The sequence below is a fragment of the Pogona vitticeps genome, chromosome 5 (assembly GCF_051106095.1).
Source record: "Pogona vitticeps strain Pit_001003342236 chromosome 5, PviZW2.1, whole genome shotgun sequence".
NCBI lineage: Eukaryota > Metazoa > Chordata > Lepidosauria > Squamata > Agamidae > Pogona > Pogona vitticeps.
In genome coordinates this window covers 89,793,202-89,810,010 of record NC_135787.1, presented here as the reverse complement: position 1 = coordinate 89,810,010, position 16,809 = coordinate 89,793,202, and the positions used below count along the sequence as shown (strand labels likewise).

The 16,809-nt window shown below is 42.3% G+C and overlaps 1 protein-coding gene across 5 annotated transcripts in view; it reads right to left on the bottom strand.

Moving 5' to 3' along the window:
* Nucleotides 1-16,809, bottom strand: part of PROM1 (prominin 1) — a 206,444-nt gene that overhangs the window by 152,325 nt on the left and 37,310 nt on the right. For 3 of the 5 annotated variants that reach the window (XR_013545551.1, XM_078394067.1, XM_078394069.1), the window contains exon 3: nucleotides 6,026-6,433. Coding sequence is in view for 2 of the 5 variants with exons in the window: in XM_078394067.1 (XP_078250193.1) it covers nucleotides 6,026-6,248 (223 nt within the window). In the remaining 3 variants the exon portion in view is untranslated. Of the gene's footprint in view, nucleotides 1-6,025; nucleotides 6,434-16,809 lie in introns of those variants that run through there. The other 2 variants (XM_078394066.1, XM_073001065.2) reach the window with 2 other exon arrangements.

Below are 16,809 nucleotides of genomic sequence, written 5' to 3'. Positions count from 1 at the left end.
CGTTTATTCATTTTTCTTTCCTGTAAATGCTGTTCCTCCTGCAAAATTCTACTCGAAACATATTCCAAAGTTAGCTGAGCATCTGTTAACGATTCCAAGCTTGTTATCAGCATAGAATAAGAGTCATTTAACGAGCTAAGAAGTATATAAACCTGCTGCTCTTGGGGAAATACAACGTTCATGAGTTGAAGCTGATTGAACATGTCTTTCATATTTTTTAAGTGCTCCGATGCACTCTGCCCCGGCTGCATTCTGCACTGGAACAATTTTCTGGTAAGTGCTATTTTTGTTCCAGTTGTTTCTCGCTGATAAATCCCTTTTAGTCTATTCCAGACTTCCCGGGCTGTTGTTAGTCCCTGTATATGAACTAAAATGGTATCTTCAAGGGACAACACTAAAGTTGCTAGAGCTTTCTCACTCTGCTCCAATTCCTCATCATCGGGCTGCGCTGGGGGGTTAATAATGTAGCGCCACAATGACTCTTTTCTTAGCAGCATCTCGGATTTTACTGCCCACGTTTTATAGTTCTGCTCATTTAGCCTGTTTATAGCCAGAGCACCAACTCCTGAGCTGTATGTTGCCATTGTCCTGTCTCTCTGAAGCCTTTCTGTTCTCTGTACCTTCCCCACAGACGAACTAGCTTCTGTCTCGCTGTCACTGCTCTCCTCCTCCTTTTTCATTTATTTATTCTTCCCACGTTGCACAACGTTTACTCACCACCTTTTATCTTGCGCAGCGGGAGCGTGCTGGGCGCATAACCTCTGTACCCGGGAATGTGTGTGGTTCGGGTGCGTCTTTATCTCTTCTTTGCAGAGTACAGCAGAGTACGGCGCAGATAAACGACCACAATGCTGCCTTTGCTCGGTGGTGTATTTACAAATAATTTACAGTATTTACAGGACATACATACAGCTTTGTATCATCAACAGCATCAGCATACAGTGTTCAAACCGACAGAGTGACACGCAGAAATTGAGTAATAGAGGAGAGAGTGAACAGTGTTCTCTGACTACTTTTATACATAAGTCCAGCCTAGTCTGTCCAATCATAAAGTGGTGATCTCATCTACTCAGGTGTGTTCATCAAGTATTGCAGTGCAGTTGCATCAGCCAGGTCTAGAGGAAGTGATGTCATCTGTCTTGTTCTGTGCACACACACACACATATATATCAATTTTCAGGCAATGAAAAATATACCTTAACTTCCATACATCACTACAGGGAAAACCATAGCTTTGACTATGCGGACTTTTGTTGGCAAGGTGATGTCTCTGCTTTTTAAGATGCTGTCAAGGTTTGTCATCGCTTTCCTCCCAAGAAGCAGGCATCCTTTAATTTTGTGGCTGCTGTCACCATCTGCAGTGATCATGGAGCCCAGGAAAGTAAAATCTATCACTGCCTCCATATTTTCCCCTTCTATTTGCCAGGAGGTGATGGGACCAGTGGACATGATCTTAGTTTTTTTTATGTTGATCTTCAGACCATTTTTTGCATTCTCCTTTTTCACCCTCATTACAAGTTTCCTTAATTCCTCCTCACTTTCTGCCATCAGGGTGGTATCATCTGCATATCGGAGGTTATTGATATTTCTTCCAGCAATCTTAATTCCAGCTTGGGATTCATCCATTCCAGCCTTTCACATGATGTATTCTGCATATAAGTTAAATAAGAGGGGGACAATATACAGCCTTGTCATACTCCTTTCCCAATTTTGAAGCAATCAGTTGTTCCATATCCAGTTCTAACTGTTGCTTCCTGTCCCACGTATAGGTTTCTCAGGAGGTAGATAAGGTGTTCAGGTACTCCCATTTCTGTAAGGACGCCATAGTTTGCTGTGGTCCACACAGTCAAAGGCTTTTGCATAATCAATGAAGCAGTAGTAGATGTTTTTCCGGAACTCTCTGGCTTTCTCTATAATCCAGCGCATGTTAGCAATTTGGTCTCGAGTTCCTCTGACCCTTTGGAATCCAGCTTGTACTTCTGGGAGTTCTCGGTCCACATACTGCTGAAGCCTACCTTGTAGGATTTTGAGCATAACCTTGCTAGTGTGCGAAATGAGTGCAATTGTATGGTAGTTGGCATTGGCCTTCTTTGGGATTGGGATGTAGACTGATCTTTTCCAGTCCTCTGGCCACTGTTGAGTTTTCCAAACTTGCTGGCATATTGAGTGTAGCACCTTAACAGCATCATCTTTTAAGATTTTAAATAGTTCATCTGGAATGCCATCACCTCCACTGGCCTTGTTGTTAGCCATGCTTTCTAAGGCCCACTTGACTTTACTCTCCAGGATGTCTGGCTCAGGGTCAGCAACCACATTATCTGGGTTGTCCGGGATATCCAAATCTTTCTGGTATAATTCCTCTGTGTATTCTTGCCACCTCTTCTTGATGTCTTCTGCTTCTGTGAGGTCCCTACCATTTTTGTCCTTCATCATGTCCATCTTTGCACAAAATGTTCCTCTAATATCTCCAATTTTCCCGAACAGATCTTTGTTTTTTTTCCTTTTCTATTATTTTCCTCTATTTCTTTACATTGTTCATTTAAGAAGGCCCTCTTTTCTCTCCTTGCTATTCTTTGGAAATCTGCATTCAATTTTCTGTAACTTTCCCTATCTCTCTTGCATTTTGTTTCCCTTCTCCTCTCTGCTATGTCGAAGTTCTCGTTGGACAGCCATTTTGCTCTCTTGCATTTCCTTTTCTTTGGGATGGTTTTTGTTGCTCCCTCCTGTACAGTGTGAGAAGCCTCTATCCAAAGTTCTTCACAGGATCCAAATGCAAGCAGCATGGTCGGAGTATGTCTCTGAGATGAGAAAACACGTGCTTGTTCTGGATGCTGATGGGAGGGAAGGAAAGGACGTCCATGGCCACATTGGACAACTTTGGCCATATGACCACTTTCCTAGCCCAGAAATGGAGGAGATCTGACTGGGGGGGGCCTGGGGGGGCTTTTGCCAGATATTCCCGCACCATCGACTCTGCTGAATCCTCCTCAGCCGCCTGTCTTTCCTCTACGGCAATTGCCCAGGTCACCACAGAGTTCCAGTAATGGAGACTGGGGCCTTCACCAGCTGAAGTCCTTCCCTGTGGCTCTGGCAAACCACTGTGCCCCTCTTCTGACTCATGGCCTGATGTTCCCCTCTCCCCATGCAAGCATCGTGCCCCAAACACCCTGTGGACCTCAATGGGAGAGCTCTGTTCTCCACTGCTTTGGGTCTGAGGTGCATGCTGCCAAGCTGCGCTTGATTCAAGGATCACACGCATGTCATGTGGTAAGCTCTGTCCCTGTAGACAGGATAGATTTGCTTCCGCATGGCTGCCTGCAACCTCTTCACCAAAGCCCTGGTCCATGAAAGGAGGGAGGATCCTGGTGCTGCTGCAATCTCCAGGGACCGATCGAGGGCATGAATCGGGATGACCTGCCCCAGGCTCGCCGTATAGCCACACAAAATGTCAGTGATTTCCTGGAAAGGCTTTAGCATCTCCACCATCTGGGAGAGGGCCAGCCAATCCATGGCACTGATGCCCATCTCTCCCCCCCCAGGCAGAATGGGCATGGAGGACTTGATGTCCTCCAAAATGGCCTTCTGCTCCACCAGGACACCATGGTGTAGGTGGAGTTCCACCTGGTGGGCAGGTCTGTCAGGAGAACATGGGTCTCCTGACCCAACTCCTCCTGCCTCTCACACAGCTGGCAGGCAGTTTTCATGCTGCAGAAGAAGTGGTCCACCAGTTGGTGGCATTGCTCCAGGAGTGCCTGGATAACCTCCCCTTCTGGTGCCCACTCCTGCAGTGCAGACAGGAACTCATTGGCGATGTTTTTCCCCATCAGCTGAGCTTCCATGTGCCGCAAATGCAGCGGAATGGACATGTAGCCTGGGGGCAGAACAAGGGCTTCCACTTGCGGCCTTGTCACCGATGCCCTGCCACTCCGCAGGTCCTCTGGCTGCCACCAGTGGACTGTAAGAGGTAGCCATGCTGACCTCTGTTCCACAGGTCCACCGTGAAGTGCACTTTATAACCCCTGTATTCATGAAAGATGGTCACGGACCACCTCCCACACAGAGTCATAGAGCAAGGGCAGAACTCTAGAACTGAGGGTTCTCCATGAGGGAAGGTTTTTGCCAGGGGGCAAAAAAATGCAGCAACCGGCGGAAGGATGGGGCTTCCATGGTGGACAGTGGAAGTCCGAACAGGGCAATCATCTTGGCGGTGAGACGAGTGGCCACCTCCCAGGCCTTGCCCTTTGACCGCCGGCTGAGGGTCATTGCAGACCCAATGGGTGTCACATTCCAGAGCATGGCCTGCCTCATGCTCCCAGCCCCAGAAACCCCTGTGGCTGCCCTTTTGAAAGAAGGTGTCTCCTCCTGTCTCCCTTCTGCCTCCCCTGGAGCTGCTCTTTTCCCTCTCTCAGACACACACACACAAAACCAGGAATTAAATCTTGTTGGGGAAAGAGATCCACCCACCCACCCACTATGCCTGAAGAAGACACAACCACAAGCCACCAAAAATAAAACGTTTTAAACTTAAAGCCCTGTCAACTAAGTCTCAGAAGACACATACACACACACACACATAGAAGGAAATAAATTTTGGGGGGAAGGGGTTCCACACAGTCACACAGCACACTCCCCCCATGAACACAAGCCTCCAAAAAATAAGTAACCTAAAGCTAACTGAACTGCTAGAAATCCCTCCCGAAATTCCCAGTAAAGTTGTACTAATAAAAGAAAAAGAAGTGTTTGCTTTGCTGCCACAGAAGTTAAGCCACAGCTAGCAAGCAAGTAGAAGAATATAGCACGCAAGCCAACAGCAACTGTTCTCACTCTGGAGAGAATCAGAACAGAAGTGGGAAATGGCTGCAGGGGAAAAGCTTATAAAGCCTCTGTAAAAGTTACAGAGCCCTTTCAGCAGTGCTACTGGCTGCGTGACATGCCAATCCAGGAGCTCCTGATTGGCCAGAGCTTCTGATTGGCACCGTCCAGCGAGCTCAGAGATGGCATAGATAGGCCCCAAAAAGGGTAACGAATATAGACAAAATGACAAATAAAACTGGGAAAATATTTGTCAAGCTGTATTCATTGGGGACTTAAAATCTGATGAATATATGATGAATCACCTATATTCGTCGAAAAAACCAATCCATTTTTGTATTCATCCCCATCTTTCATCACAATTTATGTTAAAAACAACTATAGGCTGCTTTGAAATGGAGCAAGATTGTGTTGTGGGGGAAGAGGCAAGCCTTCCCTTATCAACTGGCTGCCTGAGTGGGATTTTTAAATAGATTGCTGTGCCTTATTGCTTTGAATGTGTTTTTGGTGTTGCTTTTGTTTACTGTTTTTTTTAGTGTGGTATTTGTTTCATAATTTTTAGTATTTGTATATATACTGTTTTTAGCTTTAAATATTGTCTTTTAATGGTGTAAGCTGCCTTGGGTCCTTTTTAAGGTGAAAGATGGGGTAAACATATTTAAATAAACAAATAAAGTCAAGGAAATTAGAACTCGGTCTGTAGAATATGTTTTCAGAAGAAGATTTCTAGAAAAATTGTTACCTAAAATGCTACCTTATTTAAAAAAATCAAATTTATATGCACAAGATTTTCTAAGTATCACACATTAAAGAAAGCACAATAACTCCAAGAAGAAACTGGAACATTTCCCTAGCTCTCAGGGTGTTCCACACATACAAAGCAGCCATTTTAACAGAAATACTGGCTTAGGCTTGCTAACTTTTTACTGAGCATCCTGATGATGTCGTTTCTAAATAGCTGACGTCTCTGGAGTGTTTTGCATTCCCTATTTTTTACATCTGATTTGTGAATTTTTATTTAAATTAGACATAATTGCATCTCCAGGGAATCTAGAAAGTAATGTTTCAGGACTGTGTAACTCTTGTCAATGTATGTATCCTTCAAAAGAAAAAAATTGGGGAGGGAATTGATCATAATATAGGTTAGTGTTTTAACAAACCAAAGTTTGTAGCTCTATACATCTTTTACAACAGTTTAAGATTAGAGTCTTACCTTGAGGAAAATAATTTGGTTGCACTAAATAGAGGAAAGCATGGACTACTCGGAACAAAATCCCTATTGCTCCAGGTTCATGGTATATACTAGTATCGTATGTTTTTGCAGGAACATATCCAAAATCCAGAGTATCAGATGGTGGTTGGTATAAAGGCTGCACTTCAGAATTTGTTCTCCCAGTAAGCCATAAAAGAAGCAATAAACAGAGTTCCCAAGCCATAGCTGACCAAAACACATAAAACGAGGTAGAAGTGGTGTGGAATGAAATCTTCACCACAGATTATTTTGCAGGAAGATCTTCCAAGTGAAAGAAGATGGTCTTCTCACTCCTCTGGTTACTACAGGATGCACAGTCACATTGAAATGCCTTTTTGGCAGTTCTTCACAAGTCTCCGAATTCTGTTTCTACAAGAAGGGAAAACAGCTGTTTAATAAATGTTGTCTCACCCATGAGGTAGCAGAACAAGTGTGAAATGTATGCAGTCTCCTGTGAAATTTTAACACATGTTACCTTCTTGAAAAGCAAGACATAAAAGATATGTGTTTTTCATGCATTGCTTAAAAAATTATACCTGCTTTCTAGTAAAGGAGGAAATGCAACAATTGGTCTGTGAATCAGAAGAGAAGTTAATTGAAATCCACAAACATGTATTTTTACCACTTTCAAAACATCTGAAGGGCAAAAGATTAGCTTTGTTTGGGATGGGTCCTTCAGTACATAGAATTTTTGTTGACAGACAGTAATTGGCTTCCTAACATGAAAACTACAAAATGTTCCTCTGTAACATAGTGATAAAGCTGGACAGAATATGAGAGAATAAAAATGAGCAATTATTTTCTTACAATTCAAGTGCCTTGAATATAGGGCAACAGACCCAGGTATCAAACAAACTTCTTGCAAGTCAACCAATAGACGTTTATCTTATTCACTATGTGAAAACCATTAGATAGTATAATATGAAATCCACATGGTCACAAGCCACTGTGTTGGTTCTCCTGCAATATGAAAGTGAAGCAGATTTGGCAGCATCCAAACTTGGTATGTTCCTGAAGCCTTCACCCCAAGTTTCCTTAAGGATGTGAGCAAAATTTAGGTAATGATCACATAGGTCCCACTTGATGTTTCCCCCAACCTTTTTTGCCATGACATCACACTGTTCATTCATGTTTCTCTCCAACCATATCACTGTAACATGCACTTCCTTTCAGCAGTACTCCCCTCCCACAGATCATGCACTCTATGCATAAGAACATAAGAAGAGCCCTGCTGGATCAGGCCAACGGCCCTTTTAGTTCAGCTTCCTGTATCTCACAGTGGCCCGACCAGCTGCCTCTGGGAGCACACAAGACAACTAGATACCTGTCTCCTGATATCCCCTCCTGCATCTGGCATTTTGAGGTACCTTCCTTTTAAGCTTGAAGATTATACATCCCCATCATGGCTTGTAACCTGCAATGGACTTTTCCTCCAGGAATCTGTCCAATGCCCTTTAAAGGCATCTAGGACAGATGCCGCCGCCACATCCTGTGGTAAGGAGTTCCAGAGACTAACAAAATAAATATTTTCTTTTGTCTCTTCTCACAATCCCAACCCTCAATTTGAGTGGATGTCCCCTCATTCTAAAACTGCATGAGAGGGAAAAGAGCTTCCCTCTATCCACTTTATCCATCCCCTGCAAAATTTTATATGTCTCAATCATGTCCCCCCTCAGGCACCTTTTCTCTAGACTAAAGAGCCCCAAACTCTGTAGCATTTCTAAGTGAGGTGTCCCAACCCCATTATCACTTTAGTTGCTCTCTTCTGCACCTTTTCCAGTTCTACTATGTCTTTTTTAGGTGCAGCAACCAAAACTTTACTCCAGCCTTACGAGTATTTTGTACAATGACATTATAATGTTGGCTGTTTTATTTTCAATCCCCTTTTTAATGATACCTAGCATGGAATTGGCCTTCTTCGCTGCGGCCGCAGACTGGATTGACACTGTCATCGAAATGTCCACCAGCACACCAAGATCTCTTTCCTGATCTGTCATGGACAGCTCACAATCCACTAACTGATGACTAAAGTTTTGATTTTTTTGCCCCAATGCACATTACTTTACATTTTCTTATATTGAAACACATTTGCTATTTTGCTGCCCATTCTCCCAGTTTGGAGAGATCCTTCTGGAACTCTTCACAATTCCTTCTGGTCTTCACCACCTGGAAAAGTTTTGTGTCATCTGCAAACTTGTCCACCTCACTGCTTATCCTTGTCTCCAGGTCATTTATGAACAGATTGGAAACTCTGTGATGAGATGGGTTTTTGAGTTAAAGTCTTGTAAGGAATATGGGGTTTGTAACTGAGAAATGAGCAAGAGAGGTTCCATCTTGTTTCTTTGTATAAAGTATCTATGCTATGCTAACAGGTTGTTTTCTAGGTGAGCAGAGAGAATGTTATTCTGATAGCCTGAGAAAAGGACTTGGTGTGATTAGATGGGAATTGTTGTGACTCTTTGCTAAACCACAGTAACCCAAATAACATCTGGTGTGTATGGGAAAGAAGTCATGTGGTGCAACAGGACTGTTTGCCTAGCAATGAACTCTGATTGGATGACATCGTGGGAAGGTGCGATAAGCCCTTGCCAGTTACTCTTGAAAAAGGAACTTTTTGCCTATGGACATTGTCTTTCATGACCGACTCTTCAGTCATTCGTGACTCACCCTAATGTCTTACGAGACTTACTTGTGGCCTACACACATGGACTATGCATGGACTATTTCTTATAGACTATTACTTTTGGAATACTTCATATGGACTATACTCTTGGACTTTTCTAAGGACAATGGGATTTTTACTGGATTTTTCTTTTTAGTACAGGATTTTTGTTCTACAGAATCACTGAGGACTATAGCCTTTTTATAACCTACTTGGATTATTTTGTTTTTACTAATGAAATACTGGACTGGAACTGTTGTTATTCTTTTTGATGGCTTTTTGTATTTTTGTAAGGTTTTTGAACACTTTTTGATTTTTCATGTTTTCTTTGCCTCACTACAGAGTTGTAAATAACTAACACAATGCTTATTTACTTGCCTTGACTTAGTTTGATTTTGATACCTAGTAACATGCTTATTTTTTAAAAATAAAATAATGATTATAAAAGTCAATTGGTTTCCTGAACAGTACACTTGTCTTAGGGTCATCTGAGAGTGCTGGCTCGGCCTAGCATACTTAAGGAGTCCTGCCAGTGGTGCAAGTTAAGTCTAAGGACTACAAAGCCCACTTGATCTTTTCACAGTAATATCTGAGAGTACAAGGGTGTTCTTATGTGGGCAGACCTGTAAGATGGAGTGTTGTAACATGGCTAGCTGAGCTTGGACTCACTCAGCCCATTTTAGCGTGTGCAAACTCCTGATTACTCTCTGTCCAGGCTTACGCGGACGTTTTCGAACGCCGTGTTTGCTTACAAGCACCACTCCTAGGACAGATCCCTGGGGCACACTGCTCTTCACCTCTCTCCATTGTGAATATTGCCCATTGACACCTACTTTCAGTTTCCTGGTTTTCAACCAATTCTCAATCCATAAGAGGACCTGCCCTCTTATCCCCTGATTATGGTGTTTTCTCAGCAGTCTTTGGAGAGGGACTGTGTCAAACGCCTTCTGAAAATCCAGATAGACAATATCTACTAGTTCGCCCGCATCCACATGCCTGTTGACTTTTTCAAAGAATTCTAAAAGGTTTGTGAGACAAAACTTACCCTTACAGAAGCCATGCTGATTTTCCCTCAGCAAGGCTTGTTCTATGTGTTTTAAGATTTTATCTTGGATGAGTCTTTCCAACATGTTCTCTGGAACAGATGCTAGGCTAACCAGCCTGTAGTTTCCCAGGTCCCCCTTCTTTCCCCTTTTAAAGATTGATGTGACATGTGCTATCCTCAAGTCCTCTGGCACTGTGGCCGTTTTAAAGGGCAAGTTGTATATTTTAGTTAAGTGATCAGCAACTTCATTTCTCAGTTCCTTAATAACCAGTGGGTGGATGCCATCTGGGCTTGGTGACTTATTGATCTTCAATTTATCACAGCACACAGCTGCAATCAAACAATGAGCCTGACACAAACAAGCGAATAAACTTCCAGACAAGTCAGACAAAATCTAGCCTGAATCCAAAAGATAAGCTCACATAGTTGTTTCTCTTCCACCAACCCCACACACCCTCCCCATAAACAGCTTGCTGTTTCACCACCTTCTCACATGAATCAGTCACTTCACTTGCTGCTGCTCGTGAGTTCACAGGGACTATGAACTCACAAGTTTACATTTTAGAGGTACACTTTAAAAACACTAACTAATAGATAACTATTTAAAAAACCCTGCAAACAATATATGCAGATTCTGGATGAACAAATCATACCTTCTGTCATCAGTTCAGTTCAATTTATTATTATTTCAGTCTGTGACCAGCAAATAAACCATTAAACATAACACAAGTTGCATTTATAAAGCAGTCACAGTGCTAAAACAGAGGAAAAAAAGAGTTAAAGAAAAGTTATAGCTTAAAATCATTATCCATCAAATCTTTACATGCAGTGGTAAGAAATTTTGCACAGGTAAGTGTAATCTGGAGATTAAGGCCTAAAAGTAGTTTGTCACTTCTGTAATCTGAAAAAGTAATTTCAGAAATTATCTTTAACCTTGTTGCTTTTAAACATCAAAGTTGTCTTAAGATCTTTCTCTACTTAACAGACATTTATGCCCTTACAGTATTTTTAGCACAAGAAAGATCAATCCAGATGGATTCTAAAAATACTCATATCAAAAATAACACAGAGGTTAGAATGAGAAACTAATATACCTTTAAGTTATAGTGCTTGTTACAAACACTGTACAGAGCCAGAAGAATCAGATATCTACTTCACCACCTTCTCACATGGATCAGTCATTAATTCAATGCAAAGTAAATTTCCAAATACATGCCTTAATGATCAGATGTGCAAAGTGAGCAAAATGAAATGGGATGCATTATTACAGAGGTGATGGAAAGCATCTCTTTTGGGGTGTGTTTCATTACCTGAGATGTCTTTTGCCATTTAAGGGAATATCACTTTTAATTATGTACTATGTGTATCAGATAGTTTGATCTTTAAAGCCATCCTAGGATTGTTTCATATTTTACTTTTGTATTTATTTGCATCCCTTATTTTATGCAGATGTTAATGGCAGTTCTGTCTGGGTTCTGTGATATCAAACTTTGGTGCTTTAGAGCCAAATGGTGTGATATTTCTAGCCATTCTACTACCTTCTTAAGGCATCATAAGTGGCGCAGTGCAGCTAGACTGACACCAGATTTGGTGGACAAAGCGCTTGATCGCTGTCGGGCCACCACCTCCTCTCTTGACCCTTGCCCAGCCTGGCCAATTAAAGCAGCCAGGCCTGTAACAACGGAATGGGACACAGCAATAATTAATGGGTCTCTCCAAGAGGGCAAGGTTCCTCTTGCCCTCAAAGAGACACTCATTAGGCCCATTAGGAAGAAACCAAATTTGGCAGCAGATGATATTGGAAATTATAGGCCCATCACCAATGTTTCTTTCCTTAGCAGAGTGGTGGAGAGCATGGTGGCAGACCAGCTTCAGACGCTTTTGAATGAAACCAATGCCCTGGACCCATTTCAGTTGGGCTTCAAGCTGCGCTATGGCACAGAAATGGCACTGGTTGTACTGTTGGGTGACCTGTTGAGGGAGACAGATAGGGGCAATATGTCCTTGTTGGTCCTCCTTGATACCTCAGCTGCCTTTGATACCGTCGACCACGGTATCCTCATGGGGAGGCTCTCCGAGTTGGGAATCAGTGGCCTGGCGCTTGCCTGGCTCCGATCCTTCTTGGAGGCCTGTCCCCAGAGAGTACAGCTTGGGGAGAATGTTTTGGCCCCATGGAGTCTCAATTGTGGGGTGCCACAGGTGTTTAATATCTATATGAAGCCGCTGGGTGGGGTCATCGGGGGCGTGGGGCATTGTGCCAACAATACGCTGATGACACGCAGCTCTACATCTCCCTTTCACCTACTTCAGTGGATGCCATTCTGTCCCTTCAGTGCTGCCTGGAGGCTGTATTGCAATGGATGCAGCTGAATGGGTTGAGGCTGAACCCAGACAAAATGGAGGTCCTGAGCACCAACCATTTAGTTATTAAATAAGACATGAAAACACTTACAGATACCACTGGACTGAGAATGAAACATATCCCTAAAGTTGCTTCTTGAAAACAGCAAGTTCTTTTCAACTGCAGACAGCTTAACTTGTGCTAAAGGACTTAATGGAAGTTGATTTGCATAGATATACTGCTTCACTAGAATATCAATGCCTTTGGTTTCATTTCTGCAACTGAGTCCAGGAACTAGCTTCCACATGGACAGTCTCAAAAAACCTCTTCAGGCATTTATCTGAATGTGTGTATTGCTTAAACTAGGGACAGGAATCATATTTGGTAGCATACAATTAGAGAACTCCAATGACCAGGAGCCCTGATAAAATCAGGTTCTCAATTACATGTGTTTTGTGACCAGATTCTTTTGACATTGAATGTCCTCCTCAGACATTCACCTTTAATACTGATCGTCTCTGCTACATAGCACTATGTCAATTAGGCAGGCGCATTTTCAGCAGGGCTCTAGTTAGAGACTTGCACAATTCCAAAGGCAGGTTGAATGTTCACTGCAGTAGCATACAGTGGGGGGGGGGGCTGGGGGGACTACTCTGGACACAAAATTCTTAGGGATGTAAAATTTCAGGGCCTCTGCCACTGGGGCTGGTCAAGGAGAGGAAGGGACCAGGGGCCAGCAATACCCTTACTGAGGCTTTATTGATGCTTGGCCACCACACCACTCAACACATTGTATTTCTGTCTGTCTTGTGGTGGAGCAGTCCAAAATCAGCCATAGCCAGGGTCCCCATTGCCACAGAGAGTTGTTCCTCTTGGGTATGGAAAGAGATCTCGGGGCTCACCCTCCACCCCACCCCAAGGCAACACGGGCACTGGCACAGCCACAGACACTGTGCAGCTGCCCCCCAGAATTTGCTGCCCAAGGCAGCCACTTTGCCTCCAGCTGTCACATGGAGAGAGCATACCACCGGCCACCTTCCTGGAGCTATGGCAGGCCAACTGATCCTATCAAGGTGGCCAGTTGACTGGCCACCATTGGCCACTCAATGCTAGCATGGATGGGGCTGCTGCAGCCTTGTAAGGTGTGTGCATGTTTGGCCTGGAATAAGGTGAAGAACCAGAGAGAGAGCAAGGACACAAAAATTGAAAACAAGACCAGATGAACTTTACATTTCTGACTATAAGCCCTCATTGTGAGAAATTCAATTCTTGAACTGTGAACTTTTGAACTATGCTTTTAGTATGTTGACAAAAACCATCTGCTGCTAATTGAGGGAATAGAGCAAACTCAGGGATTATGAAGACCCTGGTACAGGTATGAGTATCCTCCTGAGCAAGCAGATTCCACACCTGTAGATTAGTGATGGAAGGCCTACCAAGTGTAACTAAAAGTATTCCATACTTCACAATAGGCAATAAGGACCATTTATCTAGGGAAAAAACAAAGAAGCATCTAATGTGAATGCTCAGCTAGCAACCTGCCCAAAAAGTATAGAAAAGGAGGGGTCCGAGCAGGTAGAATTTGTCTGCTGAGACCAAAGGCTTTTGGAACCAACTACTTTCTTTGGAACTTGGATTATGCAAATCAATAATTCTTCTCTCTTTGGTATGAATGAGGTGTGAATGTGCTGAATGCATGTAACCCCTTTTATTAGAATTGTAATTGGGACATGGTGGCACTGTGGGCGCTTTCTCTTTTTTGTTTTGATGGAAATGTTATGGCTATTCCTCAAAAAAAATGCCTTACTTGCCTCCCAGTCCATTGTCATTGGTGTTTCTGGTCTCATATTCTGTTTGAAAAAGAAATCCATGTCTTCTTTTACTTGCCTAATAAATTCCTCATTTTTAGATGGGAAGTTTTGAGCTTCCAATTAAATTCTGTTTATCTGCTACCCAGTTGTAATGAAATTGGACTGTGGTCTGCAAATGTGTTGGGTAAGGTGTCTATTTGCTCCAGTTCTTTCATTAGGTTTATTGAGATCCAGCATGTTTCAATTCTTGACCATGATTTATGTCTGTTAGAATAAAAGGTATAGTCTCTTGTTTTTGGGTTACATGTCCTCCACGCATCTATAATATTCACTTCTTCTGCCAATTGTAGAAAATTTCTTGATATTATTCCTCTCTCTCTTTTTTTGTTATTTTATCTGATTTTGTGTCTAGTTCTTTGTCAAAAACAGCATTAAAATCTCCTATCACACAATAATGGTCATAATCTTTATTTTTTAGTTCTAGTTGCAGTTGTTTAAAAAATTCTTTATTTCCATTTGGCACGTAAATATTAATAATTAGCGTTTTCTTTAATTCTCTTTTGGATTTCAACCATTAATATCCTTCCATTATCTGAGGCAATTGTTTGTTTTGGTTCTAGTTCTTTCTTTATGTGCATAGCCACATCTTTCTTCTTTTTTACTTATGTCCAAAGCTACAAACAATTTTCCTAGCCTTGAACATTCCAGCAGTTTCTGATCCGCTCTTTTCATATGGTTTCCTTGAATGTAAATTGCATCAGATTTCTATTTCTGCAATTGTAGAAAGGTCTTTTTCAGTTTTTGAGGTGAGTTCAGGCCATTTATGTTAACTGAAAAAATCTTCATTTGTTTCCTAATCTTGTTGATTACTACCTTTCTGTTTTCTCTTCATCATGCCTCTGGTACATCTTGGCTCCTCTACTTCCTGCTCGCCTAACTCTGTGTCTGATTCTGCTTGTGATGAGTGATCTGATTTCTCTTGAGTTCTTCGTTCAGGCTTCCCCCTCCTTCTTTCTTTCTCCCTGTATTTTCAGATTTTTCTCATTTTTCCCCATATAGTCTTGTGCTTTCATCGGTGATGTTATATTATATCTGTGTGTGTTAATATGAAAAAATAGACCTGGTGTCAGCCATCTATATGAAATTCCATTTTGTTGAGTAGTGATGCCAGAGAGGAGTACTGCTTCCTTCTTGCCTCATTTGCCAGGGATTTTTTTTAAGACATTTGTTTTCTTGTCTTCTATTATCTATTGTATATCTTGTGAGGCTCCTAAAACCTTGTCTCTGATTGATTTCTTCCTAACACATGAATTTCTTTGGGTAGCTTATTCCTTCTGGTGTATGCTATGTTCACCTTGAAAGTTGCTTCCTGTCATGAGCAGCCAAAGAAGATCTGGAATCTGAGAGGTTAATTACAGCTGAGGAAAATGCTGGGCAATTAGAAGCACAGACAGCTGAATCACCACCAGATTCTCCTCCCTCAGTAGCCAGGGTGAGGGCTAAGCTTTGACAAAGACTCATGACACAAAGGGTAGAGGATCACATGAATGCTTCCCATAGGAACATCAGGGTGACAAGGACTGAGTTTTAGCAGGATGAAGTGTTTATATGACTGCTGCTGCTATAAAATCTGCACCCAGAGGTTTGGAAGTTTGTGGAAGCAAAAAGTCAACACTCTTGCTCGTATCTGCTCATCCTGGACCCTGTTCTCTGGACCCTTGGCTTTGGACTCTGACTGCTGACTACCATTTGTGTTTTGGCTTTGGCATCTGCTTTGCATCTTCTGGACTTCTTATATGGGACTGGCTTATTGGAATTTTGCCTGTTGAAATCCACTGGGAATGTGACACTTCCAAAAAATGATGAAAGTCAGCTGCTTCCATCCCCATTTCTCCAGCCAGGGCTTTACTCATTAGTATCTCTAAGTCCTCCCCTTCCTTTTCTGGCATATTTTGAAATCGGATCATCTTTGATGCTCTCTCCATCTCTAGCATTATTAATCTGTCATCATTTTGTTTTTGAGTCTTCTGTACTGTCTGTAATGTTTATTCAATTTGGTTCACTCTAGCATCTGTGCTTCTCACTTTTTCTTCAAGATCTTCTGTTTTTGTTTTGACTTCAGTTATGTGTTGTTTTGCTTCTGATAACTCAGTTTTCATTTCTTTCATCTGATCCGCTATTTGGCTGAGACGTTCATTTTATTTGTTGAAATTCTGTTGTTGGTAAATTTTGCATGGTAGTCTGCCATTCTTTGTCTGGTTCTTGCGCCACTAGTTTTCTAGACTTTGAGACTGGGTGGGAGAGGTTCCAGGTGTTTGGGGCTTTGCTTTTTTGGAGGCCATTTCAATCTTTTCCATAAGAATATCTCAATATTCTTAGAGGTTGTGTGAATTTTCCTATACCCTTTGTCATGGTCGAGATTATGTGGGTTAAAAACATGTATGAAGATGGAAAAACATGAGCCGATGGAAAAGTTCCTTGAACCCAGCCATGTCAGGAGACTATAAGGCATGAAGAAACAACATGTTGTCTAGATCCGGACTGAGAGGAGGAGAAGGAAAACAACACCTGGACTTCTCCTGGGAACAGAAGGTGGGATGAGACTGGACTTTCTTAATCACCCATTGGTCAACACCTTGAGAGACGAAGAGAAAAGGTGGCGCCAAAAGCTTAGAAAATGGAGTCTGTGCCATGTGGACTGTTCCTTAGTATACTAAGAGGCTTAAGAGCCATTTTGAATCTTTTTTCCTGATCTATATTGAAAGGACTTGGAATGTAGAACCCCAGAGAGTAAGGGAGGGGCTATACCCTAAGCCTACCCTTAAAGAAGCTTTTTAGAATTGTTAGCTATATTTTTGCTTAGTGAATGATGCCTAGATTTCACTG